General features: G+C 37.9%; 1 protein-coding gene across 1 annotated transcript; it reads left to right on the top strand.

The window, feature by feature from the left end:
- Nucleotides 1–10,890: 10,890 nt before the first annotated feature.
- On the top strand, nucleotides 10,891–21,155 carry bmp3 (bone morphogenetic protein 3). The gene is made up of 3 exons (XM_015373619.1): nucleotides 10,891–11,483; nucleotides 13,863–14,785; nucleotides 18,695–21,155. The coding sequence occupies exons 1-3, from the start codon at nucleotides 11,207–11,209 to the stop codon at nucleotides 18,884–18,886; spliced, it is 1,392 nt and encodes a 463-aa protein (XP_015229105.1). The 5' UTR covers nucleotides 10,891–11,206; the 3' UTR covers nucleotides 18,887–21,155.
- Nucleotides 21,156–24,224: the final 3,069 nt, after the last annotated feature.

A 24,224-nucleotide genomic window follows, 5' to 3' on the forward strand; every position in this document is an offset into this window, starting at 1 on the left:
AGAACAGTATACTATCTGTATACTTTAGTAAACTTAAAATGATCTTGGAACAGTATACTATCAGTATACTTTTGTAAACTTAAAATGATCTTGGAACAGTATACTATCAGTATACTTTTGTAAACTTAAAATGATCTTGGAACAGTATACTATCAGTATACTTTTGTAAACTTAAAAATGTCCCAATTTAGTTCGAAGAAGTATTAAAATAGTATACTTCAAGTGCACTAAAAGTACATAGCCCGAGTATACTTTCTAAACGTATACTTATACTTAAGTATACTTAATATAATTTACTTAAAGTATACTGCTTTTTGCTAAGGGATTTTAGGGGAAGCGAAAGCTTCACAATCAGACTTGTAATAAGAAAGGTTTTCTTTGTTCCAATTCATTCATCCCCCCCATTATTTTACTTCCCCTCCACAAAATAAAGAGGTCAGCTAATGAGTAAACAGTTTCCACCTGTGCATAACTTAATCCAACATAGCTGCAGCTATCCTGGGAAGGAATCAGACGTTTGTTATAGAACAAAGAGCATCTTGAAGATAAAGAGCCGGAACACAAAGATGAGGGAGAAAGATGTGGAGAAATTTAGAACAGGGTTGGTAAGAAAACAATATGCTGAGTTTTGAGCATTTAATGGAGCACCCTTTGATGCCTCATCTAAACTTAAAAAAGGATGACAGCTATTCACCTTAATGACTGATTTTCCTCATCAGTATCTCATCAAATTCTGCTGAGGGCCTGAAAATGAGCTTAGGCTACTTCAAGAAGGGATCAATCTGAAAGTTGCAAAATATGTGCTCTGCAGGATTAGAGCTGTAGACCCCTGATCTACACCAACAGGCCAGGCAAACAGAGCATAGTTTAAAAAAGCAATTAAAAGCTTTACAACTCTGGAAAAGCTACACAGATCAACATCTCAGGTGGAAGAAGCTGGTACCAGGACAACATTTACACCAATTTACACTGTGTCTGGCTCTGCTCCACTCAGCTGCTAAGTTGTCAAAAAAAAAACAGCCATTATTTTTAATTAGGGTATTTAGACGGCATCTGTCAGTGTTGGTGGGTGCCTGCGACCAAACAGCCCTGTGGCAAGATTTAACTCCATTCTATCTTTGTTGGACGCCAGATCGAAGCAGATTTATATAAATCATACCTCAACAGCAGGAAACGAAAAATAATCATAGTATAAAGATTTTCAAAACAATTCACTAAACACGGACTAACTTAAACACCTCACTATAATTTATATATTTAGACTTTTTATATGCAATTTTTATGAGCAATTTCACACATTATTTCACTGAATATCTACATAGGAAATCAAAACATAAACATTAAATGAACATAATTAAGCAACAATTATAGCTTCTCTGCAATTAGTGTGCTAACCCATTGTAGAATATAACATATGCACAATCTGTGCATGCTATTTGAAGCACCACCTCTGGAGGCCAGAGAAGTTTGCAGCAGAGCCAGACGTAGTGTAAATTTGGGATTAGTCATTAACCCCACAGAACTGATAGAGACTGACACAAAATGTTTTCATTTTTAATGGTAAATTTATGTTTATGCCATCTGCCATTCCTTCAGCTGCAAATATATAAGCTGATATGTGTTGGTTGGCAGCATAAAATGAGACTAAATATGGGTGAATTCAGGGGACATGAAGTGGTGTTTTGTTGGCAGTTTACATAGTAAATTGTTTATGGGGGAAGTTTAAAATTTCTGCAGTTTTCTGTCCATAGTTGTAAGAAACAAAGAGTTTATCCTGTTTAAAAATATTTTGTAAGCAAGCTCATTTTCATGAAACAACTTTTGATTTACAGGTTGAAAATACAAGCATAGCGTTTTAATCAGTCGTTTATTTTGTAACCCATTTTGTCCAGAAATATGGCTTTTAATATGAGAAAAATACAGTTAAAATGAACTGATGAGTCTACCTTTTAAGTCTGTACTTTCTTGAAAAAGCCTTTTTGTCCTAAGGATGATGGATTTCTGTGGAAATTGCCCCTCAAAGGTCCTGTACTTATGGTGCATCCTTTCTCTCTATCTTTACTCTGCTCCCCTCCTAGCGAATTTGCATCTGCCACTGCTCATATTATCTTGACTCTGCATTCTTTGGAATAAGTAGAGATCTTTTCCATCAAAGGAGTTCCAGCTTCTATACACAAACACTTTCACCTACTGACTGTATTGTATTTTTGTCCCTAGGTCTCAAACATAATCTTGGAAAACAATTAAATTGGTTTGACTGTTTTCCCCACATTTAAATAAATCGGAAAGAAAACAAATAAATATGCTATTTAAAATTGGTTTCTGATTTGTTTTCAATTTTTCCTGAAGAAATATATTCAATTTCAATTCAATTCAATTCAGTTTATTTATATAGCGCCAAATTCACAACACATGTCATCTCAAGGCACTTTACAGTTCAACCAGATCATACAGTCAAATTGATACAAAGTTTTTTTATCTAAGGAAAACCAGTTGATTGCATCGACTCATTGACTCAAATACAATCCCTCACACTAAGCATGCTTGTAGCGACAGTGGAGAGGAAAAACTCCCTTTTAACAGGAAGAAACCTCCAGCAGAACCAGGCTCAGTGTGAGCGGCCATCTGCCGAGGCCGACTGGGGTTCAAGGAGACAGAAGCAGAGATACAAAAAGCAGCTGTAAAAGGCGGCCCCGTCCAGGAAACACATAGCCAGGCAGACAAGCTCCAAGGCAGCTCCCATGCCAGAGGACGAAGTGAGCACATCCAGGACGAAGAGAACACATCCATTCCTGATGTTTTTCAGTTTGATGCATAAAATTACCCTTTTTTAGTTAAGGCATTTAAGCTTTAGTGTATTTTGTTGTTGGAAGACAGTAATTGTGAAAGAAAAGGTGAAACTTTAGGAAGTGCAGTGAGAGTTCTTTAGCAGATAATAGCCTTAGTGCAAGCAGCCTATGATCTTATCTTTTTTTAAAGCATGACATCAATCAAGAACATTTTCTCTGCAGAAATTGATGACATACAGAGGAGGAAATTAAGCTGTTTGATTCAGGTATTAAATAAGAGATGTACTGAAGGGTAAAGGGACAACAGCTGTTACTCACTGAGCAAAACTTAGTTAAACAGACACTGGAACGACAACATGATTTATGTCCAAACGTCATCTACGTTGAAAGTTTGGTTTTCAAAGTCTTTTAAACATCTATTATTGGATTTAACCAGGACAAAGTCAGACCAACCAAACTCAACCCAATTTGCAACAACTATGGACTTACTAAACTAAATCAAGACTATGATGGACAGACCACATTTTGCACATTTTACCACAATTGTCTGGTGTTTGGGGGTTAGGACTGACATTACAGACCCCTGCTTTATTTAGTGAATGCCAGGAAACGTGCACTAATTATGCTCAACAAAACACAGAACCAACAATCTTGCCACAAAGTCTGTCAGTTAGTCTGTCTCTTCACCAGGTAACACATGCTCACACGCTCCATTGAAAGTTAAAAGTTCCCTTTCTGTTGCTGTTTTTCAATAAAAGTACGTTTTAGGATAATTTGAGATGAGAATATTATACTTTAAAGTGTCACTATATGGTCCATTTACCGATTTAATGCGTAATTAAAAAAAAAAAAATTCAGAAACCAGCGGAGCTCCGAGGATAACTGCAGCCAGGGCTAATCTTAGCCCCTCTGCAGCAGCCCTCTCTCGGCATAGTCGTGTGTGAAGGGCCGCTGGCTCTGATGCCGATTTTTGACTTAGCTTTGGAATCAGTTTTGGAAGGATCAGACTTGGGGTTTTCGTTGTTTGTTTACACTACCCCACCAGCTTTCTGTCACGCTTCCTCCATCACAGTCAGTTGCACTCATTGGTCAGAGCGTTGGCCAATAGGCACAGACAGCGGTTTGAAAGTATTTATTTATTTAATTATTATTAATATTATTATTTTATTTATCCATCCATTATCTGACACGCTTGTCCCAATTGGAGTCGCAACGGGTGCTGGTGCCTATCTCCAGCTGCCAGTGGGCGAGAGGCGGGGTACACCCTGGACAGGTCGCTGAATGGGATGAAGAGAATCACTTCGGTGCGTGGACTTTGCATGTTCTCACCATGCATGCATTGGTTCTCTCTGGGTACTCCGCCTTCCTCCCATAGTCCAAAAAGATGACCATCAGGTTAGTCAGGGGATTGGGGGCCTGGTGGTTAGGGCAATGCTCTTGGATCCCAGTGGTTCTGAATTCAAGCCCCACTCCCACAGACTGCCACTCTGGGTCCCTAAACAAGACCCCATATACCCCACACTGCTTCACACAAGTGCAGCCCACTGCTACCCAAAGGAAGGGGTTAAATGCAGAGGCTTAATTTTGTTGCTTTGTACTCTTAACTGTTACTGATCTGTGTTTTGGACACAGACATAGATTGAAAGGCAACAAAGTTGATTGTTTAAATCACCTTTTACATTCCAGAATATAAGATATGCTATTTTTTCTTTGTTTACCCTTACAATAGATTGGAGTCACCTCACTAAGAAATAATTAGAAAGTAGGTTCTGCAGTGTAGCTGCTAAGAGTTAAGATGATATCTAGCTATTTCATTCTATAAGTTATCTACCGTAAAATATCCCTAATTTTACTAATTGATTGTATGGCAATTGTCAGTCTGGAGGCTCTCTGGTGCTTTTATAATGCTTGAGCACAGCAGGTTTGGTATCTGTCCCCGCCCTTTCAAAAAGTTCAAATATTTCATACAATATAATGACCGAATCCCAAATAAAGTTTAGACCGTAGGAATCAGCAGGTTTTTATGAACAAATATGCCAACTTTCATGTTTTTACCAAAAACTATTTGGCCTCGGTGACGATGTTAAAATGTGATTTGTTTTGAAAGATTTCAGTCGGAGACTTTTTCCCAAAATCAACGTTTTCCTACGCCCAAACAGCTCAGCTGAATAGCTAAACCATAAATGATATTGATAAAAAATTCCTTCAATGTGAGCACTAGAACAGGAGATGTTCTATACCAAGTTGTACATCAAATGGTTGAGAAGTGGCAATGATACAAAAACATGGGTGGTTTTGGATTTGGTCTGTGATTTTTAGAAAGTCTCTCATTGGATTTCTATTGCGAGAGTGTGGACTTCTTGGTGGTCTGGGCAAAACTGGAAGAAAATTGTAAACCCCACACCAATGAGGGTTATATTTCCGGAGTGCTGATAAAAAAAAATCCTGTTTTGATGTATTATTTATTTAAATTGAGTGAAAAATTGAGTAAGAAGAATTTGTTTGGAGCAAGCAGAACAGCTCAAAAGCTAGAGCACGCACTCCGCCCATAGACTTGCATTATACAATTGATAACCTGAACAATTTTTATAAAATTTGAGTCACAATTTTACAAAAAAAACTGTAAAAGATATCAAATAGCTGGCTTAAACAGAAGTAGTTTAATGTTTGGAGAACATTTTAAAAGCTGAATGGTGTTTCTAGCTGAAAGTATGCTAAAGTAGTTAAAGTTCAAGGATGAAGTTTTAGCTGAATTAAGCTGAAATCTGAGAATTCTACATACATTTCAATGGGACAAAAAAAAAACGCAGAAGCATTCCCACTTGACGACTGTTATTCCCCTTCAATTCTTTTATTGGGCTTTTAGACTGTTGGAGGTTTAACTGAAGGTTGGTTTTATTTGTTTGGGGATTGACTTTATCCGATTAAATCCATCATGAGGTAACAACGTGGTTTCCCAATAAAGTGAGCATTAAATAGAAGAAAAGGGATTCTGAACCGAATTTGGTTCGTTTTCTTTGTGTACTTTTGCATACAGGTAAAAATTCAGCAGAAAAAAAAAAGAAAACAATAATGACAAGCCCAATAATGACTTTAAATCTTGCTCTAATTACCATGTCAGGGTCACCTTTTCAATATCACACAGTGTGGATAAAAGTTCACAAGACTTCAAGCATTCATCTGCTAACAATTCTTGATTTTCTGTCATGTAACTTTACCTCCAACTTGTTTATCACTTCCTTCACATTTGTTCTTCTGTTCAACAATAGCCAGACCAAATTATTAATCAGCACACAGACCTAAGATTTTTTTCTAGCTTAGTTTAAAATTTAATTTAATTTATTTTAACATTAATATTTAATGTAGACAATTTTGTAATTGGAGACTTTCTTCTCCACTACAGATGTGTCAGGATTGGAGGTTGTTTTTTTTTTTCCCCCCAAATTCCATAACATAGGCTAACCCTTAATTCAAACAGGTTATGTCATTCAGGAGTTTCACTCTCCAAAGCAAATAGAACGTAGTCTAGTCATGCAGCAATTCCCACTGGCTCATGTTGCTGCAGCATGACGCATAGCCCTCCTCCTCTCTCAGGGGGAGGGTTAGGTTTATTTTTTTATTTATTTTGACGGACAGCAGAGCAAAATGTTTCATCTTTATGGAACTGATGAGCCTAACAGGAATTCAGACACAGGAAGAGTAAAAATGACTTGGTACATTTAAATACAAGAGGACTGTTTGGATGCATGAACGGGTCCTGCATGCATCCAGTGTGGATTGCTGGCAGGCACACTTGCAATGGACAATAGAGCAGGCATGGACCATAGCCTGTGTGAAGTGGGGGTAAGTCACTTAGACTCTGTCATTCTTTCATTTTGGCATCACAAACGGAAGCTGTTCCAGTCAATGTAAAATTTCACGTTGGCCTCGTGGTGCTGCAGATGATTGAAAGCCCTTCTCAGGCCTCTGTAAAAGATAAAAATCAAGACTATTCTTTTGACAGAGCAAATTTCTTACTTCTCTAAAGGCCTGATTCAGATAGGAACTTAGAGATGAAGAGATAAGAAAGGAGAAGGGACAAGATGGCGGGAGTCATTGGACTAGATGCTGAATTAATGCTGCTTATCATGTTAACGTAGCATGTCTATGTCCAGTTGCTTTTGCTGTTTTTGGATGCCTGCACAGAACCTGAAACAGTATGGACGTGTTGTAATCAGTATGGATTACAACACGGCACAATTGGACACCGAGGACAGAGCAGAAACAGAGAGTGGTCAGCGTACAGTATATTAGGGATGGGTTCAAAATAGATCACTCCTACAATGTTAGACAAACTGGCAGCACTAAAGAATCCTGCCACTGATTTTTAGATATGGCTTTTTAGGTGATTGGAAACAGGTGCAGAGCAGCAGATCCAGTAGCAGTGGAAAATGGTGGAGAGGGAGGAGAAACGTCACAAGCAGCCCAACAAGCCTAAGATCATGACATAGGGTGAACATGTAGACATGCAGAATCTTCAGTTCACATCCAATGATATGTGAGAAGTCATGTTCACCAGCAATAGTTCTTTAACTGTTTAAAAAACCATCTGGGACATCAAAATTAAACAAAACTGCTTTTTTCAATTTAAGATTTTTGTTTTATACTGCCTTCCTGTATCTTAATTTTTAGAAGTTTATTCGGGTCTGTAGATAAAACAAAGGAAAGTGTTTGATTTATTGTCTCTGACTATAGAATACTCTTTTAGATCTTTAAGTCTATTTTTTTTTATATATGCAAATGTTTACATTTTCTGAAACCTTTTAAGATGCAAACCTGAACTAGAAATCTCTCAATCGAGGTTGATTTCAGCATGAGAGGTAAGTCTTTACTGTAGATCAACGGTTTTCAGCAAAAATCATTTCCACAAAAATAAACACAACAGCCTCTAAAAAGGACCTTGATTATATCCATGAATGAAAAAGCACCTTTGTTCTGTTCAATCACACTTAAACTACTTTGGTGTTGGCCAGCATCACATAGACACTATCTCTATAGTCAAGCATGGTGATGCCAGCATAATGAAATGGGCAAGTCTGATTTAAGATTTTTTTCCAGTGCTCCAAATACTGCTTTGATGAAAAAAGTGAAATAAATGCACATACGTATTCAACCTTGACCTTAAATGTAACTCGAATTAAAAAGGAGTTGATCTCATCAGATGACTTGTTGAAGCTGCAAATGTGTCTTTTTTTTTTCCTTTTTTTGTGAGCAAAGTAGATTCTGTGATGTACTAACCAGCAAAAACAACTTATGAGCTCATAGAATTTTTGCTTTACAGTAACTGTGCCACCCCCAAGGGATTGGTTGAAATCAATACAGTTACAAAAATGGAGGAATTTAGTTGTGTGTAAAGCATGCTGCTTGATAGAAAAATAAGTCATATGCAGGCAGAGGTAAATATTTTATTAAAACAAAGGTTTGTCCCCATAAACTGCAATTAAAATGAAAACTTTTGACAAATCAGTCACGTTGCTGCGAGCCACAAAGGAAAAGGAGACAATTTGCTTGCGGCTTGAGATCGTTGCTTCGGCTGTACAATAACCAACATATAAGCACAGGGGCTGTTGATGTCTTAAACACCCTAAAAACAGATTGGTCAATACAACTAAAAACAATCTATCTATATTAGTAATAGGAAAAACTACTAAAAACTTTAGTCACTTTAACCATAGTATTATTTAATAACTGTAACAACATTGAAAATCAAGGCCAGGGATTGACTAGAGAGAAACTCCTGCACCAACACCACGGTCCCAAGAATTTAATCCTAGTTAATACTAATGTTAAACCAAGACTTACGCCAAGATTTGCATGCTGTACAATTATAATTACATTACAATTGTCATTGTAATTGTTCTCTAGGTCCATAACTATGACATACTACAAGTGATTATATCCAAACAGCCAGATTGATCAACTATTTAAGGTTGTTTGGTTGACCAATAGCTTGGTCAGTTTTTGACCAATATATTGGTTAATTCAATTCAAAATTGATTTACCCAACTAGATTGGTTACTTTTCCAACCAATACATTCTTAAAAGGCATGCTATGTGGCACTCAGGTGAGCGTCTAAAAAATCAACAGTGACTAAAAGATTGCAGCAATTACTCAAATTACTTAATCTCCAGCTATGCTGGTGCTGAAAAGGGCCAATAAAAGGATGGAAACTGCTTTACTGATTTTCTTCTCTTACCTCAAATCAACCGATAACAAAATCTTTCTTCTGCTCTTGCTAACAAGATAACTTGTCCCTAAATAAATGTATCGCTTTGTTTTTTGGGGGGAAACTCAATCTCTGACAGTTTCAGTGAAGCCGGGCTTACACTGCATGATTTTTTTTGCCATTCGGGCCGATTCTCCAGTTGTCGAGAACTTTTCGATGGGGCCGACTTTCAGCCTGATTGTACGTTGTGTAGTGTGCACGGGGTAACGAGGGGCGATCAGCCTTTCATGACCACCTCCTGATTAGGAATCATGAGTTCGGGAGAAAATCAAACATGTTTGAAATTTAGTCGGCCGTCGTAAGCCCGTCTATCACCAACATAGGCCAATCAGCTAACCAGTATTTTCGTCCCTTCCCAAAATTACTTCAACGGAAGGTTTCCAGATGGATATGCGGAGCAAATCCATCTGGCGGAGTCAGGTTAGACCATAGTAGCCATGTTTGCTCAGCCATATCTTTTTCCAAATAGGTTGTCGCCTTTCATCTTAGTGCTTTCAGCACAAAATTGCACAAATTGCCAAGGCAGCGTGTTTCTCTCCAGTGAGCTTCATATTCCTCTTCTGCTTTGGCTTCCAGAAAGACGAGTCAGAGTAGCACCATCTCACCGCGGAGCTGAGCCCGATGTGGTTTTCAGATGTACAGTGTGAGCAGGTAGATCGCATCAGAGCATTGGGTCGCACAGTATGAGAACAGGCATCGCGAGATTTGAACTCACACTGTACGACGAAACCCTGCGTTTTCGTCGTACAGTGTGAGCTGTAGCTGAAACACTGAACGATTGAAAAAAATCGTACAGTGTAATTCATGCTTTATGGCACAAGCTGACAGAATTGTATGATGACTTAAAGGGATTTAATGCATGCAATAGTCACCTGTCCTTGAGCAGCAGTAAAATCAAATCCTCACCACTGATCCCAACCCATAAATCCCCACACACTACTAGTTTAGAAGATACCAACAAGATTTTTTTTTTTTTCTGTTTGTTTACAGACAGCATAAACCAGCATTCCTAAAATCTGGAAAGTGCTTACCTGCTAACTTCAAAGTGAGCTATTCCACAAGAATTAATTTACATTCATAATAATCATTTATTACAATACATTTACTTTCTCTCCTGCATCTGAATTTGGAGATCATTGGAATGATGTTTTCCTTTTCATCTCCACCTTATTCTAAAAGGGTAACCCTCCATCCATCATTGAAGGACATACCATGGTAATATTATTACCATCAAATGTCCAAAGGCGGGGAAATGGTCTAATCATTTCCTCCCGAGTGCCCCTGAAAGAGGAGCCAGTGGCGGCTGGGTGGGGTGTTAGGACCCCGCCTGATGGGCTGTTTTGCGGGAGGCGAGGAAGGGTAGAACATCCGGATCAGCCCGCGATGGTACAGGATGTGTGTGCTTAACTGCACTGACCCAAACAAAGCGGAGAAGAAAGCCTTTAATGCCCACAGTAAGCCGCTTCATTCAACAGCGCTGCCCAGACGCACAGCTCTGCGGAGTAGAAATTACGCACGGAGCGGCTGCTCCGTGGCAGCCGTTCAGGTGCTGAAATTGGGCCAATAAATGGATGGAATGTCCTTATTTATTTATTTTTTCCTCCCTCAAATAAACTGATAACACATACCTTCTTCTGCCCATGATAACAAGATAATTTGTCCACAAATAAACGTGTTGTTTTGTTTTTTTGGGGGGGAGGAAACTCAATCTCTCTTTCCGTCCTTTCTCTCTCTCCCTCTCTCTCTTTCTGTGCGTGTGTTCACGCGTCTGTGGGTGTGTTAAGAAGAGGAATACCCAGCTGGTCCCCCAAGCCCTATAATACTAAGCACAACATGCTTTACCTTCAATGTAAGCTGAGACAGAGGAGTGCTGAAGTGCTGCAGAGCTGAGGCCAGGAGTGTTTTCAGCGGAGGCGCAGCCCTGCCGCATCTGTTTAATCACACCTTTTGGCATTTAGTGCAGTTTTTAAATCCACTGACTATTGCTCAGATCAAAAGCACTTAAAAACTTGGATGACGAGGTGATGAGAGACAATTTTGGACTCCCCGGTTGATGGTATGCGTTTTGGGGAATAGGGGACACTGCTGGACCAGTTAAGTTTTCAACAGCTGTTATTTTTTTCCTTCTTCTATCCTGACTTTTCATCAGTTATGGCTCTTTACTCACGGTTTATGCTCGTCTTGCTTTATGGATGGAGTTATTTGTGCGTTGGATTCTGTGCGATGTTGAAAACGAACAATTTCCCCGAGAGGCGAAAGATGGATTTTACGCACTCGGTGGATAAACAGTTTACCGCCAAGGATGAACGAGACGCACATTTGGAGGATACAATGACGGAGCACATGCAGATGCTTTACGCCAAATACAACCGGGCCGGGTTTCCTTTCAGAGATGGCAACACAGTCCGCAGCTTTAAAGCGCACTGGGGTATGTATCCAGGACTTTACGCATTTAAACATATCACCTCAGTTTTTCAGTGTTCCAGAGTGTATGGTGTTTGCTTTTTCACATTTTCCAAAAGTTATGTTCCAAAAAAAAATTCTTAAATTAATTGCTAAACTCTGTCTTCTTATACTTATCTAAGCAGTTTTGCAAAGAACAAAAATCCACCTGTTGATCCTCTCTTTCAGACATGTGAAATCTGTTGAGCACCCCCTTCTGTTGGGAAAGGTGGTTTAAAATTGAATACTTCATGTAGTTTAAATCGTTTTGAGTCATAATTGTTCTTAGAATGTTGACATTTTCCTCTCTGATACTTTAAATAGATATTCTCCTCTGCACAGGATTGGAAAAAGCTGCTCAGCCTGTCTGTTTGTTAGCAGAACAGGACTTTCCACTGCAGTCTCTGTTCTCCAAAGCCTTTTGTTTCTCTTCTGCTATCTTTAAGAGTGACAATCAACCGCTTTTAATCTGTGCGCAGACCTTTGGTAATTATCAGTTGGACTCAGGCACAGCTTAGGGCGACCAGCTGTTGTAATATTATTGCCTACTGCCTCCTGTCGTCTGGAAGCTGCATGTTACAGCCTGGCAAATTCACTGCGTTTCACACAATTATGATTTATTCCCTCTTTTTAAGATAAAACTTCTCCTGCTATCAAAGATTACATGACATCTGTGTTTTTTTTGTGTGCAGACACTGGAGCTTTGCTTAAGTCTGTGTTGAAGATTAAAATATCTAGGCATCAATTTAAGTTTGTTGCTATTGTTTTGTCAGATCAAAAGCAATCAGTAGGCATATTTACCTGCTGCAGTGAGAGTGGTTTCAGTTATGAAACAGGGAGGAATTTTCCTTGATGAATCCAGCAAGAATTAAGTCAGAGTAGATAAATTAAAGTGTTAATTTCCATCATTTAAAACTCAGACAAATAAGGTTTTAACTTTATGTCTATCATGTCACTATCTTCTAAATTACACAACATCCGATTTTGTGACAGAGCAAAGTGCCTCCTGCCATTACTCATCCAAGGCTGACCTTGTGATGTATAATCTGTTTAATCTGGGACACATACTGTAAATGTTAAGATGATGTAAATCAGTTCAGTTTTGATTATAAGGCAAATTTAGAACCAATGTTATCTCAAGGCACTTAATAATCTAAACATAATTCATCAGTTGATCAACAAGATTATATTTTTAGGGTTTATTTTTTATCACCATAGTGTTTTTCAGTGTGTAATCTAAAATTGTAATAAAAAACAAAATAATTTTTTATTTAATTTTGAATTTGACTGGAAGCAAATGAGTATGATTTTTAATTGGGGTCAAATAAAGAGGTTCCAGTAATAAAACAAACAGCTGAATTGTGGACCATTTGGAGCTTGTGGTGAATCTTTTTTTTTAAGACAAAAGATGAGAGATGGAAGAAGCAATAAGGGAGGGGAACAAGAGATGATGCATGTTCATGTTCATGCTGAGTGAACAGAGAGGAAAAAAACAAAAAACAAAATATGTCTTAATGTGAAAGGAAGATACCAAGCTAAAAGGGGTTTCTAAATTCAAGCCTGCCATAAAAAAAAAAAAAAAAAAACTGACAATATTTCCAAGCAAAGCAACAAATGACTTTTAGAAATAATGTAGTGGAAGAGATGTGAAATTATTTCTCTGCACTGATGTCCTTTCAACAAGTCATGGAGAATATAAAGGTAACAATAACAATGCAACATATTTAGCCAGTGATCCTTGGATAAACCTGGATTTTTATAGTTTTGGCTTTGCATTCATGTTTGAATTTCTTCTTGAGCTGTTAATTTCCTCAGGCTGTGAGATTGACAACCTTACATTGGAAACAGAAAGAAGCTAAGCAAATAAAATTGACAAGAAATGAAAATATGTAACCAGACATCAAATAGAGTTTAAAGGTTTAGATTGAAGTTTAAAAGAAATTCTGTGGGCTATATGTCAACTTGAATATACTATGAGAATTTCCTAATGATTCTCAAAGCTTTTCTTACTGTTTTTTTAATGAAAAAGACATCTGAAAATACTGAAAATAATTTTAGTGAGTGTTTTGCTAGCAATGCTAGCATCTGTTAGAATTTGTATATGGTTACTTTACTGATTAAAAAAATTATTGGATTTCCAAGCTCAAAACTGGTGGATTCTGGACCCCCCAGCTTTTAGGTGCACTACTGACACTGGCTGATTTTAAATACTTCTGACAACCTCACAAATGTCAAAATTTAAACAAAAACTACAAGTTTGTTTTTAATCTTTGTTATCTATGTTATCACTTAAAATAATCTATTTATATCAGAGTATATACAACAGTTTCCGTTTTCTTACTAATGTTGCTCACTGCTTACGCAGGTACAATAAACAACAAGCAACTGCAGGTGTTTAACCTGACCTCCCTCACCAAATCCGAGGATGTTCTGTCAGCAACTCTTCATTATTATATTGGAGACCTTCAGAATAGCACTCAGGGCTGCTCTGCGGCTAAAACCTGTGCCCGCCACGGTCCCCGAAGACACAGCCACATCCACATGGTCATCTGGAGCTTTGCATCTGTGGACAACAAAATGAGGAGTCTGGGACACTTTCGGATAAATGCGTCCACCTTCTACAGGGACTTTATTTCGTGGCAGTGGAGGGACATCACTCGCGTGGTCAATCAAGCCAAACACCATGATGAGTTGCTCATTGGGATTGATGTTGCCTCACAAGGGCCCCAGCCATGGAAGAAGCTTCTGTCCGACCGTTCTCCCTACATCCTGGTTTACGCCAATGATTCTGCTATCTCGGAGCCTGAAAGTGTGGTAGCCACTCTCCAGAGACACCATTCGTTGGGAGTTGAAGGCTCCATTTCACACAGTTTCCATAAGCTGAGAGAACACAATGACACCAAACAGGAACGACAGCTGCATGTCAGACACAAGCGGTCAGCGAACATTCTTCTTCCGTTGCAAAACAATGAACTTCCTGGACCTGAGTATCCATACGAAACCAGAGGATGGGACGAGACGAGTCCTTACGAGCCTATAGAAAACAAGCAGAACCGTCGGCCACGGAAAAAGAGCCGCAAGAATCAACGAGCAAAGAATCCCCTTCTGCAGTTTGATGAGCAGACCATCAAAAAGGCACGAAAGAAGCAGTGGAATGAGCCGAGAAACTGCGCTCGACGGTATCTCAAGGTGGACTTTACAGACATCGGATGGAGTGAATGGATTATATCACCAAAGTCTTTTGATGCCTACTATTGTTCTGGGTCCTGCCAGTTCCCGATGCCAAAGGTGAGAAAACACATATTTATCTATTCCTCAAAAATAAAAAGTTTGAAGTCAAACATAATTAGCCTTGATTGACCAGTTTGCAATTAGGTGTCTGTTCTCTGCGTTCAAGACAACAGATTTTCCAGTAGGTTTGATGACTTATAAGGCTCTATACAATAAACAGAAAGGTGCTTTATCTCTCCTAATTTTATGTATTCAGTGGTGACAAAAATATTACCACCAAATTAGGCTGTTTGTTTACTTTGGCTTTTTACCTATAGGTATTTAAGAGACATACGAAATTCTTAAATATTCACAAAACTTAAATATTTGACTTCATTGTTGCACTCTTCAGGAGTAAAAATATATATCCAGTTGTCTTCTCTTTATGTTTAAATCCTCCATTATCATGGGTGTTGGTGCAACAGTGGACTATGATTGAGTGATCGGTTACATCCTGGATGCAACACCAATCTTTCATGGATGAGTCTGAGACAAATGGGACAACCATACATGGACATACTATTAGAAAAGTGCAATTTAGACTGATAAATAAACTTAAAATGAATGCACAGGAAAAACCATGGAAACTCCCAGCCGGGATTTGAACTAAGGGCCTGCTTACTGCACCACCCTTCTGTCAATATGAACATATATTTATGTATTTTATTTAAGGACACAATTACTTACAGATGGGCAATATGAATCCCTGCACCAAAATAAGCAAGCCTCTTTGGGTTCTGTAACCAGAGTTCTTTGACTTATCATGGCATTAGCAAAAAGGTGACAATGTCTGATCAAGTAGACCTCAGGATCTCATCTTTGTTTTGTTGGTACTGTTCAGCTGGCATCCTCATGACAATGGAGTCAGTTCCAGCTGAGTGTAAGGTGGCAGCCATCTTGAGTTGCCCAAATATCTTCCATAAAAAACACATTAATAAAGTGAGGTGGTTCATGATTGAGTTGTGTCTTACATTCCACTTGGATAAGTCCCAGGAACTAGCCCATCCTAAAAGACTGGATAGTTGTACCTCTTTTGCCTGTTCAATTCAATTCAGTTTATTTATATAGCCCCAATTCACAACACGTCGTCTCCATGCATTTTAAAGGGAAAATTCAACCAGATCATAAACTCAAACAGATTCAAAGTTTTCTATTTAAGGAAAACCAGTTGATTGCATCAACTCATTGACTCAAAGGCAATCCTTCACACCAAGCATGCTTGTAGAGACAGTGGAGAGGAAAAACTCCCTTTTAACAGGAAGAAACCTCCAGCAGAAGCTATTAGTACCTTGTGTTCCACAAAATGAGCTGGAGAGAGAGAGATGTCCAGGTTTCCCTCTTGGACAAGTTATCCCTGCAGCAGTTTTCTTGGAATTATTACTTCTCATAAAAACACCTTGTCCTTCTCATAACAACCATATTGTAGCACATTTGAACATATGAGCCTATGAAGCAGGCAGTCATTTTTATTGCTTATCCAAATCTGTTTCAGCAGGTGATCCAAAATGCCACCCTAATGAACTCCAGGACCCATTAGAGTGGTTTTATACCGTAACAGAAGACTAAAAACATACATGCAGATGCTCAATGTTCAAACACTGACTTCTCTGCAGAGATTAAGTAAACAGAGTTGGCTGTGTTCAGCAGTCAGGGAGTCCATCAGTCTTTGTTAGCTGATGCTCTTAGGGCTCTGTGTTATATTAACCTTAGTTACATTAAAGTCAGAAGGGCTTGTCTGTCTTATATTATGGATGATAATCCCAAACTTTACGAGCTTTAATCTTCAATGACCAGAATAAACTACTCACTGGGGTTTTACTGCCTGTGGATCCTCATCATTTTCCCCTCTACTTTGTTCAAAGACCGGAAAGCTTTTGAAGATAAACATGAACAGTATAGCAATGTAATTTAATAAAAACCAGTTAGTTCAAAGTAAAGTCCTAATGCACTAAGCATGTACTGTAGAAAATACTGGCCAGTTGCAAATCTAAATTTAAAAAAAAAATTCACAGCAGGTGGCTGACCTTTACAACATTTTTACACCTTTACCTGAACAAAAAAAAACTGTTAGAGGACAATGTTAAAGGTCGGCTCCCGGTGACAAGATAACATCACAGGTATTTTAAACATGGCCGGAATGCTCCAGCTCCATCTATTTAATTCATTAGTGCGGAGTTGCTAGTCTTTGTAGTTGGATGTAATTAGTCCCAGCAGTCAGGCCTGGGGCCTTAAAGGGAGCCGCCTCCCTCTCCTACAGCTTTTCTGCTCAGTCAGAAAAGCCTCTGAAGTTGCATCTCTTTAGTAAGGTCAAACTCTGAGAAGCTGTTAAATAGTTTCTATTAAAAGTGCCTTTATGCTATTTGTCTCTTCGGCTGTGATGTGAGGGAAGAGTGAGCCCTGAAGCAGACAATAAGGTGTGTGTTAATTGTCAGGCATTTAAAGAACGTTCAGGCCTTTAGATGGTTGTGCGTAAATAAAATAAAAATAAGACACTTATATGATTGTAGAGCTACTGTAAAAACAAATCTGAAAACTTCTCCTACTGGATTTTTTCTAAACTTAGAGATAATTAGGTATTGAATATACATATGGAGACCAACAGGTTTGTTAATGAGGGGGGAAAAAAGCAATTGTCACTGTTGATACATTTGGAAGAATACTAGTTTCAACTTTGACTTCTTTTAACTGTGACTTCTTTAAGAGGGGAAAGCTGTAGCCGATACACAATATTGCATTCATAAAAACTAGACCGGATTTTAGTAATACATTTTTTAAAACCTTTCGGAGAGCCAAAGTGATATTTTCAGAAATCACTGCAATTTCATAATCAGTATATACTGATCAAGTCCAGGTGTAACTGGCTCATATCATGAGCTTTTTGTTTTATTTTGAAGTCTGAAGCCTAAATAAATCAATTTCAGTACCTTTCTGGGTGCTTTTGAAAGTATAATAAAAGCACAATAAATCTCAGTCTGTTCCGTTTAGGTTCAGAATATTAACAGGAGATTAATAAAACACAATGCTAACCAACTTCAAAACATAATGATAGTACTTTCATTTATAAGTAGGAATTAACAAAGCAGCTGCCAATCTTAGCATCTTTTGTATTCTTATGAGCCATTCTCGTTATTGTCACAGTTTCCAACTAATTGTTTTCATCTTCTCTGACAATTTGTCACCAGTTTTTATTTCTACAGAGAAGCAATGATGTCATCAGATAAATTAAATAGCAGTAATGTATCAACTAGACAATGTAGATGAAGTAAACCAACTTTTTCATTTCAAATACATTTTGGTTGAATGAACCAATGAATATACCTACAGTACATGAAGTTGGCACTCGCATTAGGCAAAGACTGTTAATGCTTCCATCCAGTCTGTCATAGTGGGCTGATTTAGTTCATTTTAACTCGGATGTCTGTTTTTAGTAAGAAATTTTGCATGGAAGTGATAATGTTGGTTCAAGTTGCTGAGGTGTGCAATGTACCTCTTACAACTTCCTCTGATAAACTCTTAAAAAATACTAGACACCTTCTCATCTTGTACTGATATAGTCAAGCCTGATCTTCTTCTTAGCCCTGCAAGTATTTTAGAGTCAAATGTGAGAACACAGGTCCAATAATTGTTGTCAGCAGAATCGCAATCCCAAACACATCCCATCTGCAACAAAATGACTGAAAAAGCAAAAGAAAATGGTGTCAGAATAGCCTAGTAGAAGTCTAGACCGCTAAATTTCTGTGTTTGGGCCTAAAGAGAGCCGACCAACAACAGCAAAACAAAGTGAACTCAAATAATCACAATGTTACAAGTCTATACAGTCAGTCTGAAGAAAATATGTGAGATTGGTTTTAGTTAGTTAAAGTTTATTAGTGACTCAGCTCATCTAAAAGTAAAACCCAGGAGTCATGTATATTTTTTCCATTCCAGGCTTTGAAGCCCACAAACCACGCCACCATCCAGAGCATCGTCCGGGCTGTCGGCGTGGTTCCTGGCATCCCTGAGCCATGCTGCGTCCCAGAGAAGATGTCCTCCCTCAGCATTCTCTTCTTTGACGAGGACAAGAACGTGGTGCTGAAAGTTTACCCCAACATGACTGTCGACTCCTGCGCCTGTCGATAGTTTAGCTTCCTGTCTGCATGCAAATTCATATGCACCTCCTATTACACAGAAACAACTAAGAAAAACACATTACAACCTGAGACAAACATCCACAGACTTCCCTTTTTGCACTGGAGGAAAGCACCACCTGTTGTTCCAGGTGAGGTGGAGACTGGTCTGTTAAGGGGAGGAAACGGATGACATCAGCATGCCTCAGTGCTGACTAACTTTTTATCTGCATATTTCTCATCTGTTATCCATTGGGTGACAGCAGGGTGGAACAAATCACTCCAACTGACGTATTAAAGAGACAGAAACTAAGAGGGAAGAATGAATCTTCACAGGAAAATATGAATCCTTAATGAAAACTAATCTCAGCTGGAACTGACGCCTCTGGTCGGGGCTGAGGGAAGGTGTTCACCCATCATTCTTGTCTTCATAGCATATAGTTCTCTTTATCCATTAAAAAGCCACCTCTGCTCACACTTGCATGGTAATCGTTACTCTGTGTATGTATTTATGTCTGTAATATCACTGTGTTATTCACGATGGAAGAGGATTTTGTATAATTATGGGCTTGGTCGCTATAGAGGATCATATTGGGTTCCAAAGCCAGAGTTGTGACGTATAGACGGTAGATTCACATTTGATATAGGATTACTGCTCCATAAGTTTCTTTTTGTTTTGTTTCTTCATGCAGGACAGTAAGCTACATTTAATCTGTATTTTTATAGAGAAATAGGATTTTAGGAAATATTTTAGTTCAGGACAAGATAAGTGTTTCTGAACTTAAAGGGATAGCTCATATTTTCTTGAAGTGGGGTTCTGTCGACAGTTTATAAGTAATAATTTCCTACCTGCATGAGATATCTAATCTTAGCCTCCTCATTTTGTTAAAACAAAAGATTAGCTTTTAAACTAAAAGCTAGTTAGGTTCATAATGCGGATATATTTTCAACTTAAATACCATTAAACCTCCATGTGCAGTGATGATTTTTATGGTTTTAAAACTGTCTATATACAGAAATCGGTATGCTTTTGTAGAAAAACTCATATCATCATCAAAGCGAAGCTTCAAACTATTCAGGGAAAATATTTACAACAGGTAGCTGCTGAATAAAAAAAAAAAACTCTTTAAAATATCCGATTCAAAGAGCAAATCGATAGAGAAAGCGTCTCTGGAAAAAGGCTCCTGGAATCCATATTTTGCTAATTCCTGTTGAAATGTTTTAAATTGTTCATCAGTGAGGAAAAAAGATAAAAAATATTAACACAAAAAAAGAAAACTGCAGTAACTTGTTATCAGGACTGACATATGTACAAATAATAATGAGCTTTTTTTTGTAATCTAAATTGTACTGTGTCCCTTCTTTAATTTTGAATATTTGTCTATGAATATTTACAAAGTGCCTTAATGCATTTTTCCTCTACGTAATTTGCCTGCTATCAAAATACAAGACAGCTCTAAAACAGTTTTGCTCTACATATCATTCAGATTATCATCATTTTTATGTGAATTATCATACTGTAGCTTAAAAAACTATTCAGGTTGTGCTGGTTGCATTTTCCATGAGGGATTTGGACTCCTTAAAATAACTAACCAGCATCTTCTTTGATTTTCTCTTTCCAGAGAGAGATGATGGTACCTGGGCGTGAGGATGAACATTCTTAGTCCTAAAATCGCAAAAAATAAATACACAGCCGAATTTACAGGAGATAAGTTAACACTTCCTTATTTAGGGCCTTTCATAATGAACTAATACCCATTATTGTTATTAAGACAATACCTATAATTCAGCGATTACTATTATCTATCTTTTATGCAGAGCTTCTATTATTTTAAAACACATAGAAGTCAGCAAATTTTCCCCTCATTTATTTGCTAACGTTAGTATTTAAATGTTTGTGCTGTAATATTATTTTTATTTCAATAATACCAAAATAGATTAACTTTACTCTCACCAAGGATAGCTGATCTGTTTTTGTTGGTTTTATTAAGACTAATAGAAAATTTCAGTTAAGATTAGACAAAAATCATAAACCACATTTACTCTTCTTAAAAGCATTGAAGATGTTTACAGGTCAGAGGGGACAAAACCTATTTATTAAGTCTAGACAGCGTTCAATAAAGCAGAAAACTTTTTTTGTTTTTGATATTTTTGTACATTGTTTTGTAAATATCACTGTTTAAACCCCCCCCTCCCCTCCTCAGAAGGGTGGCTTTAGCGTCTCTGGCTTTTTTTGGGGCGACTCGGTCATTCAGATAACTGACCTCGCTCAATAATAAATATTTATGTGGTACAAATTTGTTAGCCCGCGAAGGTTGACTGTAGGGCTTCTTTTGATAGTTATAACCACAGGTCTAGTTTATTTTTTGAATTATTATTTTGCCATTTTTAATTTAGAGATGTCATTTTTGCAGATTGTCTAATGTTTTATTTTGTACTGCTGCATTTTTTAAAGTGTGCCTCCTTAGTCTGCAGAGGTAATAAAATGCATGCTATTGATTGAGGCTGAAGAGGCCTTTATGCAGCAGCTCTGACAGTCTGGAGTGCACTTAATTAACACATAAATAAAAAACAGGACAGTATATCATCTGTTTTTAAGAACCTATTCATTCTTCAGCTCAAACTATCTTGTAAATGTTAAGTATAAAGAATAAATGCTTGTACAATAAGCTTCATAAAATATATTTGTATATGGAAAAGACTTTACCATGCATCTATTTATTTACTGTATAATTCATATCTTGTAATGGCGTGGCTTGGAGAGCTGAAGCTGGGGAGCACTGCTGGTGGTTTCGGTCGCTGATGGACAAATATGTCACTACTGATATGAAACAAAGTGTGATGAACTGTTGAAAAGGTCTCCCAACTCAAAGCTCCAATATTTCTCCTAAAGCATTCAAAGAAATGAATAAAATTATGCAAGATTTACAACACTCAATGTTTCTTTTTCTATTGGAAACTGGAAACTGGAAGACACCAAGAACATTGTTGTAAGTTGATTTTTCTAAATCTATTTAGAAAAAAACAACATAATTCTTTCAACATCCACCTTTTTTTTAGGAATGCCAGAATATTTTGGGCTTCAGTCACATAAGTCACCATAATCTTCCCAAATTGCTTTTGTTGCAGCCAAATGTAAATTGGGCCTCTTTGAATTCACATCTTTTTAAATCATCATAGACACCAGGTGGTAAATTAGACGGTGACCCAAGATTTGACTTAATTTGACACTAAGACACTCCCTTTTTACACCAACCCCTAGATCATTGCACAATAATACTGTTTATTGAACTCAGACAGGTGGCTCTTACTAGCCTTTAGGCATCTACTTCTATTCTAACTCTTTAACACAGATGAGAAGGTTGAGATTGTGTGGAGATGAGCAGAAGACTACATATGCTCTATGTAGCCCTGCCAGGGAAGATGAGCAGAACGCAGATTCATGGATGTAGTGAAGAAAGACCAGCAGCAGGTTTGTGCGACAGAGGAAATTTTTTGGATAAAGTGAGATGGGAATGGATTAGCTTCTGTGGCACAAAAAATAAAAGTTAATTTAAAATAAAATGGAGAACAAAACAAATTCAAACAGGCTTTATAATGTAAAATTTATTTTTAGAGTCTGTAATTCGAACACCTAACATACATAGAGGAGGGATTGAATACCATGAGGAAGCAACTACCTTGACCACTTTGCTCCTGCCCAGTAAACAACATACCCACTTTCTCCAGTCAGTGATGGGAGGTACAGTAGAGCACATCAGTTCTGCTCAAAGGTGAGATAAAGGGGAGCTTTTAGCAGCTAATCTCCACACCTACAGTAGTTTTTTTTTTTTTTTTTTAGCTAATCTCTCAGTTGTGAAATGTGTTTTTCAGCTAGAGAGAGGGTCTTTGTTAAGCCGGGCGTGTACACTGTCATTTTCGTGACGATTCTTCAGTCATGCGAGAATCTTTCTATCTTGCCGATTTTCACCATGATCGTGTGTCGTGAGTTGCAAAGAAGATTTTTCTTTTTATTCTTCCTCTCAGATGTAAACACAGAAGCATGGCAGGGATGCTGAGTGAAATGCAGTTCTGCCTGTAAAATTGACAGACCGTAGTAGCCACGGTTACTCAGCCATGTCTTTGTCCAAATACTGTGTCGCCTTATCTTTTTAGGGCTTTCAGCACAAAATTGCATAAATTGCCAAGGTAGCGCGTTTCGCTCTAGTGAGCTTAATATTTCCCCTTCTACTCACAGCTCCATCTCACTGCGGAGCTGAGTCCGACGTGGTTTTTAGTCATACAGTGTGAGCAGGTAGATCACATAAGAGCGTCGGGCCGAACATAAATCGTGAGCTGTGAACTCACACTGTACGAATAAACCCTGCGGTTAGTCCTACATTGTGAGCAGTAGCTGCACGCAACGACTGAAAAAAATTGCACAGTGTACGCCCGGCTTTAACCCTTCATTAAGAACACCCCAAATGCCAGAAGTGGTGTGATCCCATACTGCAGCAGCTCATGGATAACGTCATGAAACGGCAGCAGCCATAGTTGCAGTGAAGGCAACTGTCTAAGGCTGGTAAAACAGTACTAGAAAACACAGGCATTATCTTCTTATGTGCTTAAAGTAAACTTTGGATGCTTAAAAAAGTACAAAACAAAACCATTATAGCAACTGATGAAGAAAATGAGGGATTCCTTGGACATTTTTATTAAACAATGTATATTTCCAGATTTTAGTTGTGCTTTGACAACTTTGGCAAGAATCAACTGAAACAGGCCACCGTGGTGGTAAATTGTACCGCAGTTATAAAATAAGAGGAACAACTTTACTGCATTTCTGTCCAAACCAACAGTTCATTAAGCTCATTAGAGTTTTTATGTTGTTGCAGGCTATGATAGAAGAAAGAAACAGAAATGATTATTCTTATTATGTTTTTAAATTTTTTTACAAGTTTCTTTATTATGACTTAAATCAGAAATAACTCTTTGCAGAAAAGCTGTTCCTCAGGTATTCACAGACTGTACATCCTGGTCATTATTCCAAAGACAAATATATAGAATAAGAAGGTTGAAATTACATAATAACTTCATGGGTAATGTGAAGGAAAATAGGGCTATAAAAACTTACATTGATAGGTACAAACCCCCAAAAGGACAATTCAGATTATAGGTGTGTGCTCCTAACTGGCACGGCCACATTAAACCCTGAAGGTTTTGTGCCACAGATCATCGACACTCACACTAAGCAGAAGTCAGCAGAAGAAGTCGACCACCACAGAGTTAACTTTTAATATTTCTTCAGCTCAGACACCTTGCAACATGAATCAATGTCTTTAAATTGTCAGCAGAAGAGGCGTTAAGAAATA

This window comes from Cyprinodon variegatus, unplaced genomic scaffold (genome assembly GCF_000732505.1).
Source record: "Cyprinodon variegatus isolate N-32 unplaced genomic scaffold, C_variegatus-1.0 Scaffold89, whole genome shotgun sequence".
In the NCBI taxonomy this organism is placed as follows: domain Eukaryota; kingdom Metazoa; phylum Chordata; class Actinopteri; order Cyprinodontiformes; family Cyprinodontidae; genus Cyprinodon; species Cyprinodon variegatus.